The sequence below is a fragment of the Thermobia domestica genome, chromosome 1 (assembly GCF_964235325.1).
Source record: "Thermobia domestica chromosome 1, izTheDome1.hap1.1, whole genome shotgun sequence".
Taxonomy (NCBI): Eukaryota; Metazoa; Arthropoda; class Insecta; order Zygentoma; family Lepismatidae; genus Thermobia; species Thermobia domestica.
In genome coordinates, this window is record NC_137454.1 from 39,971,165 (window position 1) to 39,988,142 (window position 16,978).

Genomic DNA, 16,978 nt, shown 5'->3' on the forward strand with positions numbered 1-16,978 from the left:
GTTCGTCGGGATCGTAATACTGCAAATCGTGGATGCGTTATAATATCAAATAATACTTCTGATAAAGTGAATACTTTCAAATATCTAGGAGCAGTATTAACAGACCAAAACCTTATTCACAAAGATATTGAATGTTGACTAAAAGCAAGGAGTTCGTGTTATTCAGTTCAAAATTCTTTGTCGTCGCGAATTCTGTCGAGGAACCTGAAGCTTAAAATATATAAAACAATAAAAATTGCCTGTTGTTTTCTTTGGTTGCGAAACATGGTCGCTTACTCTGAAAGAACACCCTAGTCTGAAAGTATTTGAGAACAAGATCCTAAGACGAATGTTTGGAGCCAAGAAAAACAGGAATGGGGAATGGCGGAAACTTCATAACGAGAAACTACATAATTTATATCGTTTACCAATCATTGTTAGGATCATCAAATCTAGGAGGCTCAGGTAGGCAGGTCATGCAACCAGAATGGAAGAAAATCGGAAAATCGCTTTCTGGAAGTTTAACTGGAAGTTCAATCAGAAAACGGCCATTAGGAAACCTAGACATAGAAGGGAGGATAATATTAAGATAGATCTCGCAGAAATAGGATTACAAAGTAGAAACTGGATCCAGTTGGTTATGGATAGAAGTCGATGGAGAGCTTTTGTGAATGCGGCATTGAACCTCCGGGACCCATAGGTCTTAGAGTTAGTACAATAATGTGGATTTTGTCAGTGTCGTCACATATTGAATGTGTACACTTGTGTAGAATAGTTAGAATAAATAAGATAAGTGTTCAAACGTTATCAGAGTTGTAATAACTCAACTTAGCACCTGGGCAATACAATATACAACCCAGTATACAGCTATTAATAACACATCAGTCTTCCGGTACAGTATTAATTATGTAATAAGTTGTTTTGAAACTTTTCAGCTAACACCATCTATTGGCATCAAGTAGGCAGCGCACGTAATGGAGCAGCGACTCTTATATATTAGCAATATTGTTACTCATAGACTGCAACTTTTTTCTTTTATGATAAAGATTGATGAAACGTTTTCATCTTATGATAAAGACTGATGATTTTTTTCATTTTATGATAAAGATTGATGAAACGTTTTCATTTTATGATAAAGACTGATGATTTTTTTCATTTTATGATAAAGATTGATGAAACGTTTTCATTTTATGATAAAAATTGATGAAACGTTTTCATTTTATGATAAAGACTGATGGTTTTTTCATTTTATGATAAAGATTGATGAAACGTTTTCATTTTATGATAAAGACTGATGATTTTTTCATTTTATGATAAAGATTGATGAAACGTTTTCATTTTATGATAAAAATTGATGAAACGTTTTCATTTTATGATAAAGACTGATGATTTTTTTCATTTTATGATAAAGATTGATGAAACGTTTTCATTTTATGATAAAGACTGATGATTTTTTCATTTTATGATAAAGATTGATGAAACGTTTTCATTTTATGATAAAAATTGATGAAACGTTTTCATTTTATGATAAAGACTGATGAAACGTTTTCATTTTATGATAAAGACTGATGATTTTTTTTCATTTTATGATAAAGATTGATGAAACGTTTTCATTTTATGATAAAGACTGATAATTTTTTTCATTTTATGATAAAGATTGATGAAACGTTTTCATTTTATGATAAAGACTGATGATTTTTTTCATTTTATGATAAAGATTGATGAAACGTTTTCATTTTATGATAAAGACTGATGATTTTTTCATTTTATGATAAAGATTGATGAAACGTTTTCATTTTATGATAAAGACTGATGATTTTTTTTCATTTTATGATAAAGATTGATGAAACGTTTTCATTTTATGATAAAGACTGATGATTTTTTTTCATTTTATGATAAAAATTGATGAAACGTTTTCATTTTATGATAAAGACTGATGATTTTTTTCATTTTATGATAAAGATTGATGAAACGTTTTCATTTTATGATAAAGACTGATGATTTTTTTTTCATTTTATGATAAAGATTGATGAAACGTTTTCATTTTATGATAAAGACTGATGATTTTTTTCATTTTATGATAAAGATTGATGAAACGTTTTCATTTTATGATAAAGACTGATGATTTTTTTCATTTTATGATAAAGATTGATGAAACGTTTTCATTTTATGATAAAGACTGATGATTTTTTCATTTTATGATAAAGATTGATGAAACGTTTTCATTTTATGATAAAAATTGATGAAACGTTTTCATTTTATGATAAAGACTGATAATTTTTTTCATTTTATGATAAAGATTGAAAACATTTTCATTTTATAATAAAGATTGATATGTGAATTATAATTTGAGGAACTCAGCAGCCCGGTTTGAGGAAATAAAAACATGCTGTCCCTATTAGCTAGTGAGTTAGTTATCTTCCTCCGTTTTCTGTAAACAATGTAAAAAGATGTATGGACACAATGACATATTACGTACAAAGTAATCCAATATGTTATGTAATGAAAACAACACAATTTATGGCGTGTTTGGCTTCATTGTTTAGTTCCGTTTTGGTTTTTTGTTCAAGGAACTAAGCAGACAAATATCACGTGACACAATTACACTATAGACGCGTAAAGAAAAGAAAAGTTATAGACAGTGGGTAACAGCGAACGCGTTAACAAAAGAATCGAACTCAACACAGCCTCAAGATCGCTTAGATAATGTAATAGCCAGTAAACAAGTTTACAGACGTCTGTGTCATATATAAAGCCAAAGAAATCAACAACAGCTCTTAATGTACAGCAACAAGATTTTGTATAGATACAACTGGAAAAAGTAGGTCGATTATCCAATAAATAACTATGTCTGGAGGGTTGATCGTTACATAAAATACATGGATAGTCCACAACATATGAGGTGAGGTAACTTAATCAGAATTTTCTCTAATCTTTATTCTTTATTTTAATTTAAAAGAACGGCGTGTAGAATAAATAAGTATATCTTTCTTTTATATACCGGTATTCAATATTAACGAAGTAAATGGCCTTTATAAAGTTCTTTAAGCTTCGCTCACTGAAAACGATCCTTCGCCATGTTTCTGCGGAAATGACATAAATGGTGTTCAAGAATCTACCGGAAGTATAAGGGGTTATGTGGATATAGAGCAGATAGAGAGACTTATTGTAAAACTATACGTATAATAATTTGCTTTCTACCACCTACGTCAAAGCAAAATACTTTTTCCATAAAAACTTTTTATACTGTGAATAATTGTAGCACCCATAACTAGATTGGGTAAGTTTGATAAAGTACGTTATATTCCCATAATTCTACAATTACAGAGACCGCTTTAAATCATATCAGTGTACTAGTTATTGAATGTCTACACTGTATTAAATATTTAATTATTCCAGATACAAATTGCAAAGGTGTTGAATCAAATTCAATACGAATGATTTGTTTACTAATTAGTTTTGCACTTGCACAGCTAATTTATATTGGTTTCCATTTTAATCTGTTATTTCATGAAACAATTTATTTGCACTAGCATCGTTAATTTATATTAGCTTCCACTTTAATGTCTTATTTCTTGAAACAGAATTTAAATCACGAAGACCACAATTCCTACTAGTATATATCAATTTATACTATGTATAAAGTGCACGGGACAAATACATTATTTCACTTCAACACCTCGACATGTTTTAAGTATGAAATATATGTAAATTTCATAACGTACCGTAAGTCCTCTTGAAATCAACCTAATTTATGAATCAAACAAAAATAGAAATAGATTTATTCTTATATACCTATTACCATATTCGAGATTCGAAAAAAATGAAATGAAATCTTTCCCTTTTACGTCCCACGGTTATTGTGTACAAGCTAACAGACAATGATGATGACAATGAATGAAATTGTAGATTGAACGAAGTGGGAGATAACTCACGCACCCGCAATTTGTCCACCACAAAGCTAACTTGGCGCAAGCAGGAATCCCACCAGCGACACAACTCACTACAAATTAATGCTCTGCCACTAAGATACCGCGCTCCCTTCAAAATATATAACATCGGTAATCAAATAATAACTAACACCGGCTATTTAAAGTTTTCATTGGACAAATTCTACACATAGCCAGTTGCTTAACTCACCTCTTCGTAAAAAAAAAAAAAATGAAATTACTTAAGCATGTTTACGCCCTTTAGGCTAAAGCAGACGGGTGATTACTGAAAATGAATAATGATGAGATTAATTTTTGTACTCTCCCATTAGGAATCGAACCCGATATCTTACACATGGCCCATAGGTTGGAAGTGACTGCAATATTTGCCGTGCACACCAGATTTGATACCATCTGACTACATCTCTTCAAAGCTCTAAAGGATCAACCTACATTGACACCTGTTCCAATATTTAGCGGAGAGCTATAGGAAGGTTGTCAGCTGGCTATTACATCAATTACGAATATTCTTCGCTCTTGGGTTTGAGGGACTCATCAAACACTTGTGCAAGTGCGTAAATTTTCGAATGTTATTTAAAAAAAATAACCTTCGAACGGCCTATCTTTGAACGGCGTAGCAGAGAGTTTAGGGATGGTGTTACTTTCCAACATAGTTCCCTGACAAGTCATCACATTTTGCTCATTGATGTTCAAGTGCGTTTATGCCGTTGGTAAAAAAAAAAAAAATTGTCGTAGGCATGTAAAAAAAATTTCACCTACGATATGCATGACGTAATCATTAGTGTCAAAGTAAGCATCGTCCAACTTCTTTTTGAGCTTTTGAAAAAGATGAAAATCAGAAGGTGCCAAATCAGGCGAATAGGGTAAGTGGGGGACCAATCCGTAGACTCAATCATGTATTATTGCCTTTGCAATGACTGACTTGTGGCTAGTAGATTTGTCTTGATGGAGAAGTACACAAGTGTCAAAAGTTTTGGCTTCCGTCTCGCGGAAACCTTGCTCATTCCCAGATGTTGGATGATAATTCGATCAACGCTTGCAGGAGATAAGTTCACTGTGTCAGCAATGTGCCTGATGGTCATTCGCCGATCATTCATGATGATTTTATGCATATTGTCAATGTCCTCATGAGTTAAGTGCTACCACGAGCATCAGTAATGTGCTTGATGGTCAGTCGCCTATTATTCCAGATAATTTCTTACACTTTTCAATGTCCTCTGAGTTAGTGCTTTCACGGGCCTTCCTAATCGTATGTCATCTTCAACGGAGGTTCTCCCTCTCTTAAATTCAGCTGTCTATTTCTTCTCTGTACTATACGATGGGTCACTATCACATAAAGTAGCAACCCATCTCGCGGCGTGGATATCCTGCGGATTTAAATTTTCCTTGTGGAGATATTCAATAACCGCTCTCGCGTTAAAATTTCTCCATTTGGTCACAATTTGCTCACTCTTCTGTCTTTCTGAACTTGTAACAACAAAATAAAAGCCGAAATTAATAACAAATTTGGTATGACCTCATAGGAAAGTTCCATAAATATCGCTTAAAAGTATTGTATATCTAGTTCTACAGTAATATTACTTACAAGTAAACCTTACGTTTGGGTGAATCGAGTTGCTGACTGAGACACATATGAGAAAGTAGTACTAAATGTGGTCAGTATTTCAGTGAAGTTTTAGGTGCGAAGCTCCAGGGGTTTTGGGGATACAGCTACCAGAACATCACATGGAAGTACAGAATAGTCTTCATACAGTTGCAGGTAAAAGCTCTGTAAGACCTCTTATAACGACAAAAGGTGGATAACAAATATAATGGTACATATTAGGACTAGGGAGAAGTCATATAGTAAGGGTATACCTGACGGCGGCCATCTTAAAATCCGCCATTTTGAATTAAGTTTAAGTTTTTAAAATAGGAATAGGGTCATGTGATACATGATTTAAGGCCCAAATTCAATCAGAAGAACAATGGTGACGTTAATTTTGATTTACGCGCAATTGGTAAAAAGTTACAGGGAAATTAAATATTATTGCAGCATATGTATTAGTCCTTTACCCCACCTTGTAAATTTTGTGTTAATGATAATAATTAAATAAAAAGCAGGTGGATAAATATTAGGTATATGGTAAGAGTTGCCTTGATGGCGACCATATTCAAATCCGCAATTTTGAATCAGACAAAAGTTTTAAACAAAACGCATAACAGTGACATCTTATTAACAGCAAATTTTACCATAACTCCAACGGTATAACCATTTTTGCTTTATCATTAACCAGCACAAAATTAAATGGATCGCTCCTTACGACTACTGCTTTGACGGAATTGTTAACGACAAATGTGTCAAGTGTAACTCGATTGTCTTTGTCAGGTGTGCTCACTGTGAGCAGAGCATTTGTGCAAGTCATGCACTCTTTTCCGAACTGCATACTGATTGTACTAATTGAGGACTTTCTGGAAGAAAGACCCAAGTTCAATTATGACTCAATTCCACTTTGGTCATTTTTCCTTAAATTAGCAACTTGTTTATGCGATAACAAATGCTGGTTAATGATAAAGCAAAAATGGTTATACCGTTGGAGTTATGGTAAAATTTGCTATTAATAAGGTGTCACTGTTATGCGTTTTGTTTAAAACTTTTGTCTGATTCAAAATGGCGGATTTGAACATGGCCGCCATCAAGGCAACTCTTACCATAGACCTAATATTTATCCACCTGCTTTTTATTTAATTATTATCATTAACACAAAATTTACAAGGTGGGGTAAAGGACTAATACATATACTGCAATAATATTTAATTTCCCTGTAACTTTTTACCAATTGCGCGTAAATCAAAATTAACGTCACCATTGTTCTGCTGATTAAATTTGCGCCTTAAATCATGTACCACATGACCCTATTCCTATTTTTAAAACTTAACTTTAATTCAAAATGGCGGATTTCAAGATGGCCGCCGTCAGGTATACCCTTACTATATGACTTCCCCCTAATCCTAATAATTACCCATATATTTGTTATTCACCTTTTGTCGTTACAAGAGGTCTTACAGAGCTTTTACCTCCAACCGTATGAAGAATATTCTGTACTTCCATGTGATGTTCTGGTAGCTGTATCTCCTAAACCCCTGGAGCTTCGCACCTAAAACTTCACTGAAATACTGACCACATTTAGTACTACTTTCTCATATGTGTCTCAGTCAGCAACTCGATTCACCCAAACGTAAGGTTTACTTGTTAGTAGCAGCCCTCATACATGGGTATTCAAATGGCATTTCGTCAAGTTATTACACATTTCATATCTGCATATGAAACTAAAAGTTAAAATACTACATTTATTATTTAGTTTTGCAATCTGAGGAAGCTATAATACCACAAACATTTTAAAAGGCTCTACCACATTAATCACGCAAGTGAGACCCACAAGACAATGCACATCAAAAGCACGTTAGTGTCTTATACTGTGATCGTGATATGATGTATTTCGAATAATTAGGAACAAAATTACAAGGGATTGAATTTTTTACATGTTTCAGAATACCTTATCTACACTTAGGTGCTTAGAGAAAATTACTTAGGTAAGTACCACAACCAATAGCATAGAAAGGTTTGCAATATATAGAGACATATAATGTCATGTACAGCAATTTGGTATCTCAACCTGTCCCTGCGATATAATAAACATTGGCAAAGTTTGCAATACTGTTCAAAATTATGTAGTTACAGGAACTTGTAATTACACCCACCGACATCCACTTCCAGAAACAAAGGAAACCAAGATTTTTATAAAGTTCTCAAAAAGACGCCGCGCCGCCATCTAGGCAGTAACAACGTTTAGCAAATCTTCGGAACGGTAAGAAATATCATAGTACTATAAACGACAGTATGATCTTTACTAAAAGCCACTTACGGTACGTAATTGGATGTAATACTGGGTAAAAGCTGTCTGTGTGGGCGGGACACGTTATTATCTCTATAATCTTCAAATACACTCTGAATAATTAGTCAGGTTTCTCTCCAAGCGAGTCAGTATTGCACTTCACATCTCTCCGTAATTGTTTCATGGCTGAATGAGCTTTCTCGCATCAGCATTGCCACCTTCTGTCTTAAGATAAGAACTTTATTGCGATTGTGAAGAAAAAAGAAAGTTCACTCGGCCATCAACTACCAGTTCTGGAGAGATATGACGTGTTTTGCAGAGGGAGAAACCTGACCAATTATTCAGAGTGTATTCGAAGATTATAAGAAATAATAACGTGTCTCGCACAGACAACTTTTACCCATAATACTTATCTAAACACTTTTTCGAAATAATTCTTTTGAAAAAAGTCAAATTTTAAATTCCTTGTAACTTTGTTTCCATTTGAATTTTTAATTTTTGAAAGAATTAATTTAAATTTTAGAAGAGCACGGATTAAGAAAGGGAACGTATTACTTATATTGCTGGGTCAAATTGGTTCTCTAGTTTGAATTTCACGAATCGTATAGGATTTGGTTTGCGAAATTCGGCCTTTGGAAATTTCTAAGCTAAATTTGTTATCAGTTAAGTGGGACATATTTCCTCTTGGTGGACAAAATTTGAGAACCTTTTCGTGTATCTCAGCAAGAAATCCTTCAGTTACGTATTCTCGCTAATCCTGTTCCTTCGTTATTCTCGTTCCCTTCATCAGTTCCCTATATTTCGACGTCTGTTTCTTCTTGTATGTTAAAGGTGAAGCACTGATTTAAAAAAGAAGAAATGTTTGACGTCACATCCTATGGTCAATTTAGTTTCCTCCTCAGCTTCCGTTGTCAGGCAGTTAGCTTTGAAATGACATCTTCACTCATCTACCTTCAAACATGCATTATATTTCTCTGCATTCTCTTTACTGGCATCGAAGGAGTTTTCAATTCCAAGGACCTTCCTCCAATCACCGTAAAAGCATCAAGTGATCGACTAAGACTAATATGTGTAGTAACATCAGAATGATATATATTCACTCGTACGGACGATTTATCTTCTTCAGTGGCCAATTATTGAATTTCGATATTTCTTTTTCTTTCTTCCTCGCTTCAAACTTTGAGAAGTTTGCATTAGCAACAAGAACATCGGATACGTTTGCATATCAAAATACTCTCTATATTTGTAAATGATAATATGAAATTTAATAGGTTTTTATGGCACGTTTTGTACCGCACTTTTGTAAGATCGAATTTTTAAAATCTTATTATGCGTTTCGTATTAGTCTTAAGTGAACTTATTGAAATTTAAACTAATAATATTCGGAAAAAATGCAATGAAATATTTGAGTTTTACGTCCCACGTTTATGTCGCCTAGGCTAAATGGGACCGTGATGATGAGAAATGAATAAAATGGTGGAATGAAGAAAGTGGGAGAACCCCAAGGAAACCCACGCACACGGTGTTCGTCCACCACAAAGTTCACTTGGAGGGAGCTGGGATCGAATCCAGGACCCCATGCACCATTGGTGAACGCTCTACCACTGAGTCACCGCGGGTACCACTTAAAGTGTTGCACCGTTTAAATACACTTGTGTAACTTTCACTTGTCCATGTAACGCTGAAGTGTAAATACCCCACTGTAACTTTTTTTATCAATCCATGTAACGCTGGAGTTTAAATACACCACTATAACTGTTTTATCAATCCATGTAACGCTGAAGTTTAAATACACCACTGTAACTCTTTTATCAATCCATGTAACGCTGGAGTTTAAATACACCACTGTAACTTTTTTATCAATCCATGTAACGCTGGAGTTTAAATACACCACTGTAACTTTTTTATCAATCCATGTAACGCTGGAGTTTAATTGCAGTAGTGTAACTTTTACCCGTTCCCGTAACGCTGTAGTTTAAAGACACCTCTGTAACTTTCTTTCGTCTATGTAACGCAGGAGTTTAAATTGTACTAATAATATGAGAGAATGTAAAATGATTACTGCTATTCTGTGAAATTTACAAATAATTTAATGATTTGAGTGTAAAATGGATTCATACATTGTTGTTAAATAAGTCAACTGGGATTACTGTTGATCCATGTAATTGATCTTTTTCATTTCAGACGATGAATTTGGTAAGAAGACCGTTTCCGTTATGTTGGATGGGGAGGAATCTGAGTTGGAAATTGTGGATCATCCTGCGGTAGAAATGTCCGTAAGTAATTTATGAGCACATAAGTGTATGCAGTATTATTTTGCCTTTGGACTATTCAAGGGACCTCGAGGAAAATTATAAGAATCACAATAAAGTGTAAATTTCGTGGAAATTAGGAGGAACTCGAAAACGTTTCATTAAGGCCGCCAAAATTCTGCATACAAAAATGTTGAATTTGATAATACAAAAATAGCTAAAATATATATATATATATATATATATATATATATATATATATATATATATATATATATATATAAACCTTTGTTCTGCGCTGCTATAAACTTACCCTTTCTTTGTATATACATTAATAAACTGAAATAGTGTGACGTCACATCCTTTTCGTTGCCATGGTGATCGCCATTTTGTTTTCTAAACAACAAGTTCCCTAAATAACAAAGCACCTAAATGCAAAGCGAAAACAGAGATGAACTATTTTGAATTGCAAACATTAGAGTGAATGAAATATTTATTGTTTCTTTTTAAACATTTCTAATCAATGAAACTAAAAAGCACAAAGAGAAAACAAATGTACTCATCTTGTTCATACTCAGATATTAACCTTAAATAATTCTAGGAAATTTTTGATTCATTAATATAAGTATCACAACGTTGCGTACGTGAACATGATTAATGTTTCACTGTTGTTTAAAATATATGGGTTAACCTTTTATGATTGGATGTTTTCTTATTGTACTGTTTCTAAATGCTTAAAAAAACGTTGATAGGGAATATAAGAAAATATCTGACCAATATACATTGATAGTCTGGATTGAAAATTCCCAAAGGCTTGTATATTTTTTTTTTTTTTTTTTTTTTTGTTTATTTTGTAATATTGTAGATACTAAATTGTGTACAAGTGGACATAAAGAAAGTAAATGTGCCAATAGAATTAATATTGCTCTAAAAATTTTTTTTCCCTTTTAAAAATCGTATATTTTTACAGCTTTCCTTGTGCCGACAGTTTGCCAATTTGCACGTTAAAGAGTTTATATTGTGTATAGTTGATTCTTAAAGTGAATTATATGATAATAACTTTTACATTAATTATTTGATTTCTACCTTATCACTTAGAGATGTGGCGCTTTTAGAAATAAGTTCCTTAGTTATTAGTGTTTCTTTATTAATTTTCTTGAGTTTATTCGTAGTTTTCTAAACGCATTTCCATATTCTAAATCTATACCATTTCCCACCAACTTTATTAGTAGTTAAAAACATTTTATAATTGTAACTAAATTTATTGCCATTGTCCTTGTTTGTACTAAACTTTAAAATACACCATTCTCTTCACGCGTTTTTATAGAAAAAAAAACATGGCGACCACCATGGTAACGTAAAGGAACTAACGTCATCACTATTTCAGTCTATTGAGAAGTTTGATGTGATAAGGGAGTAAGCAAGTTTACGCCCTTTTTGCATCAAACGCATTAGTGGCTTTTGCCATGCTTGTTTAGCCTCGTGGTAACATTTCAATTCAATATAGGAATAAAATGCTGCATGTTACCAGTGGCGAAGCGTAATCCCACAAGTAGGGTAGGCCCGATAAACTAATAACACAAATAACAGTAATGTATCATAAAATGTTTAAAATTATAGTCAGAATTCTAATTTCGTTATCGAGTTAAACAAAAAACTACCAAATCTATTTTTTATTATTATTATTATTATTATTATTATTATTATTATTATTATTATTATTATTATTATTATTATTATTATTATTATTATTAAACAAATATTTACTGGGGAAAACACATTATATGTATCAATGGAATATTCCCATTTAGCTCCACTACAAATGTTTTGATGTGCAGTTCATTTTTTTTTTTTTTTTTTTTTTTTGTCTGCGATTTGCAGGAGGAATGGAGGAAACTTCCTCCTCACTTGCTGTTTTCATTTTCATTTTCTGCACATTTGAAAGTAGAGGAAGAGAAAAAGAAAGTACATTCTTACTGATAGCTGTCAAATTTCTTGGATAAGCGTTTGTTACTTGCATCTTCCACTTTAAAGTAAGTACAATACTGTATTTAATTAATGCATCACGTGACAATAACTTCACTAGAAATGTTAATGCTCAGAAGGAACTTCATTTGAATCAACGCAAGATATTTTATATTGTTTACGTAGTGGCATATTTAATGGGGTGGCTTCTGGGCTTAAACACTCACCGAAATTTTTATTGTTTCATATATATTGCACAACTTTCATATTTCCAAGAATAAAGTCAGCAAAGCCTCTCCCGCAAGGAGCAAAGTCCCTCGAACAAAATCGTAAATACCCCACTGATTCTATGAAATGGAAAACTCAATGAAAATTACACACAAATATTATTATTGTATCCTGTACGGTAGCGTTTGGTAAATTTATACATACGTTTAATGGATCAAACTTGTATGGTACAAGCTATTATGGACCAAGCCGCATATAGGAAAAACCAACTTCTCTGAATAACTCCTGGTATATACTCCTAAATATAAAAAGTTATCACTAATGGAAATACATAATTCTATACAGAAACTTTTTACTATGTGTCAAGGAAATCATTTTATAACATATTAGCATTGAAAGATACATTCAACGCTAAAACTAAACTTGCAGAGGCGAGCCTTCACACCTTCCCAAGAATGCGTGCAATCTCAACAATATCCCTGAGCAGCATAGATCGTAAGACTATCTCGCAAGCTGGTGAGGCTCAGACGGAAAGGCCTTCACGTGTTTCCAACGTACTATTTTTTACCAAAAAAAAAAAGAACAAAATATTGAAGTATTGGCTATTTATAACAAACCAAAGATAAAGAAAATATACAGGGTAGGCCCGGCCTCAGAGCCTCATAGTACCCTTTGCCACTGCATATTACATTGTTTTATGTAAGAAAAAAACACTACTTATATTTTCAACATAGTTTTTCTCCAACTGCATGTTTCACTTACGCTCTTATTGCATCAAACTCCTCAATTCGGATTGAACTATTCCCATTTGTAGAGTTGGATTGGATTGGATTTGAATTTGGCGTCACATTTAACAGCGAGGCTATACGAGATATGGACCTACAGTTTAACGTGGTATTTATTTGTGGTACAGCTACATAAAGTACCGTAAGACGGGATTACTTTGCACATCAGGGGTAACTTTGCGCAAAATATGAAAAGAGTGCTCTGTCGGTAAAACCATGAACTGTAAAGAGAAAGTTTCAACTGACACCGTAAGATAGAACATCTAACTGTATTTTGGCTATAAGGTTGGTGGTTAACATCAGTTCTAATTACCCGGGGAGTTTGTTGTTGTAGAGGTACGTAAAGCAGTCACTGTGAAGTCCGACAAAATTTGAAAAATATCACCTACAAGAATTTCCGTCAAAGTTAAGTCAGTTTCGTAGAATACTACTTTGTAGAGTAAGACTTTGAAGCAATAGTTGAAATTAAACTGTGAAATGTTTTTAAAGTCATAAAAAATAAAACTGGAAGAAGGCGGTTTCAGCCTCTAACGAGGTTACTTTGCATGGTCCAAAGTAACCCGGAATGGATTTCTTGTTGGAAAATAAATTATGAACAGTGGTAGAGCCAAAAAATAGTTTGAGAGGGGCTTCACTCAGAAATATATATATATATATATATATATATATATATATATATATATATATATATATATATATATATATATAAGAAATCACCAGACTTTTCGTGGACTTGAAGCTTATACGTATAGGAGTGACTAACATTAGATATTTTAAAAAGAAATCATTCAAGGTGGGTGGGCTTCAGCCTGAAAACCCCAAACCCTGTAAATAATCCACTGATTACGTTTGGGATAATACTTTTGTCCTTGGACATAAAGAACAACCAAGGCAAATCATTTAACGGGGATTTTTATTTCTGTTCCTGAGTTGGCAGTTTTGTGGGCGTATGGTAAATTTTCGTGGTTCGTGTGCTGGTACTAGAAAATACATAATTTTCTTTACAAATATCGATAATCCATTAAGTACTGATACCAGTACCATCATTCTAATATCAATATTTTGTAGACTGCATGCAGTTTTGTGTAGGAAGTGAAATGAATAGATACTGTAGGGAAAACATTGTATATACATAAACATTAAGTTCATATGTTGAACATATTTTTTGTATGTTGTGCAAAGTATCCCCACATAGGGACAACTTTGCACCAAAGTTTATATTTCAATAACTATGGCCATACTGAACATTTACTAATGAACTTGCACCAATGTTTTCCTTATACATCTAGCTATTATATGTTTAAAATACAGTGTTCTAAATCATTTTGTTTGTAAGCTACATGCGATTTTCTTTAAAATTCCTTAAATCTGATGCAAAATAACCCCGTCTTACGGCATGTATAGCTTAAATCTGGGGGTGTATCCTTAAATTGAAAAGTTCTGTTAGGATTACGAGTGGGGAAGAAAGAAAAGCAATCGATTCACAGTGTGGTATACTTGCAAACTTTGAAAATTCAATACTAAACTGCAAGCATACATATTGATACATAATTTCTGGTTAGAACAGAAGGGTAAGAACAAAGAGACAATGAATCGATATAAAAAAAAAAGCCGTTATTCACTATCTCTTGTTGCTTGCAATCTCTGTGAAGATTAATATTGAAACTGGAGGTAGTAGTTGATGTCTAGTACTTCCAGCTGCAAAAAAAATAATAAAGTCAGAGTCGACACGTATTCTTCTTGTATTACTGAATCCATGCTAAAATAAAAACTTGTTGCTATCTATTACAATTTTTGTTATAGCAATTAGTGTTGAAACCGCAAAACAGAGACTCTTACCACTTCCGTTTTCAATATGAAGAGATAAATGTCAAGCTAAAGCTCACTCCTGAGACGCTGAATCGATCAAAAAAATTTTTTTAAAAACCTCTTCTTGTCCCTTATTGTTTGTGCTTTGTAGAAATCAATAGTAAAACTGGAACAAGTTGTAAATTTGTACCACTTCCGGTTTAGGTACAAAGAGAGAGAATCGGGTATAGATGATCTTTGATGTTGAGTCGTTATCGAATCCAGCTTGACACTTACGGTTTATGTTCTATGGACTTCAGTATTGAAACCGGAAGTAGTAATGTTCTACCACTTCCGGTTTTATTAGATTATATTTTTTCTTAAAACACTGAATTGTTAAAAAAAAACGCTTGTCGCTGTCTAGTACTAATTTTGCTCTATGGCGATCAACATTGAAACCGGAAATGGTTAATTTCTACTTCTTCCGGTTTGAATACAAGACTAAGGTATGAAATTGAATCTATTGTTGGAACCCTGAATCGATTGCAAAAAAAAACGTTTCTCGATAGTTCTTGATATTTCAGTTTAAAGTCCCATTATTATGCCCTTTAATTTAAGGGAGATAAATGGGATAATTACAAGGGAGATAAATAACGGAGATAAATTAGATAATTATGCCCTTTAGGTTAAGGGAGATAAATGAGGTATTTCTTGATATTTCAGTTTGAAGTCCCATTATTATGCCCTTTAGGTTAAGGGAGATAAATGGGATAATTACAAGGGAGATAAATAACGGAGATAAATTAGATAATTATGCCCTTTAGGTTAAGGGAGATAAATGAGATAAGGGAGATAAATGAGGTATTTCTTGATATTTCAGTTTAAAGTCCCATTATTATGCCCTTTAGGTTAAGGGAGATAAATGGGATAATTACAAGGAAGATAAATAAGGGAGATAAATTAGATATTTATGCCCTTTAGGTTAAGGGAGATAAATGAGGTAATTCTTGATATTTCAGTTTGAAGTCCCATTATTATGCCCTTTAGGTTAAGGGAGATAAATGGGATAATTACAAGGGAGATAAATAACGGAGATAAATTAGATAATTATGCCCTTTAGGTTAAGGGAGATAAATGAGATAAGGGAGATAAATGAGGTATTTCTTGATATTTCAGTTTAAAGTCCCATTATTATGCCCTTTAGGTTAAGGGAGATAAATGGGATAATTACAAGGGAGATAAATAAGGGAGATAAATTAGATAATTATCCCTTTAGGTTAAGGGAGATAAATGAGATAATTACAAGGGAGATAAATGAGATATTTCTTGATATTTCAGTTTAAAGTCCCATGATTATGCCCTTTAGGCTAAGGGAGACGATAATTAAGACAAATGAATGGCGATGAAATAATTTGGGGAATGAGAAAGTTGGAGGAAAGGGAAATACCCTAAGAAAACCCACGGACACGTTGTTATCCACCAAACTTTCTTAGCTGGGAATCGAACTAAGGACTCTACGCACCAGAGGTAAGCGCTTTGACAATGAGCTACCGTGATCCCTATATCTCTTACCGAGTTTTTGCTCTGATGTCTGTCGACAGACAGACAGACTGACGGACAAAGCCGTTCTCTGAGACTTCCGACACTTGTGCATATTGTGTTTGGAATTCAAATATAATTGAGTACTACTTATTTAGATTTGAGCTTTCGGGATTTTAATAGTATGGGCGTTGAAATTAGACGATGTTAAAATAAAAAGTGTGATAATGTGGATGGTGATGAAGAGAATTGAAGACCGTAAACAACAAACCAATCCCAATGACTTTCCTTTCAAAGTAACCATTCTTCTTGCGTGGGCTCCCGTCATTACAATTCGTGGTTAAAGTAGGTAAACAATGACCTTCAATGGAAGGAAAAATAGAGAAAAGCAAACAATGAGTGTTGACCAGGACTATCAGCTAAGATTGAAGACATTCGATCGAAGCGTAGATTCTCGGGAAAGCTTTCAAGCGCCTTGACGAATATTGGACTCCTTTCGCCACGTGGAGAACAGGAAAACGGTCCCAGTAACGTCAGGTTAATCAAGCGGATAAAAGCAGGAGATAGCTTTTATGTTGGCTTTTTCTTGTTTGTGGATGGGGAAGGGGTAACTTTCT

General features: G+C 33.4%; 1 protein-coding gene across 1 annotated transcript in view; it reads left to right on the forward strand.

Moving 5' to 3' along the window:
* Positions 1–16,978, forward strand: part of LOC145666001 (uncharacterized) — a 258,937-nt gene that overhangs the window by 159,836 nt on the left and 82,123 nt on the right. Inside the window, exon 4 of the mRNA XM_081733108.1 lies at positions 9,989–10,080. Within this exon, the coding sequence (XP_081589234.1) occupies positions 9,989–10,080 (92 nt within the window). The remainder of the gene's footprint in view (positions 1–9,988; positions 10,081–16,978) is intronic.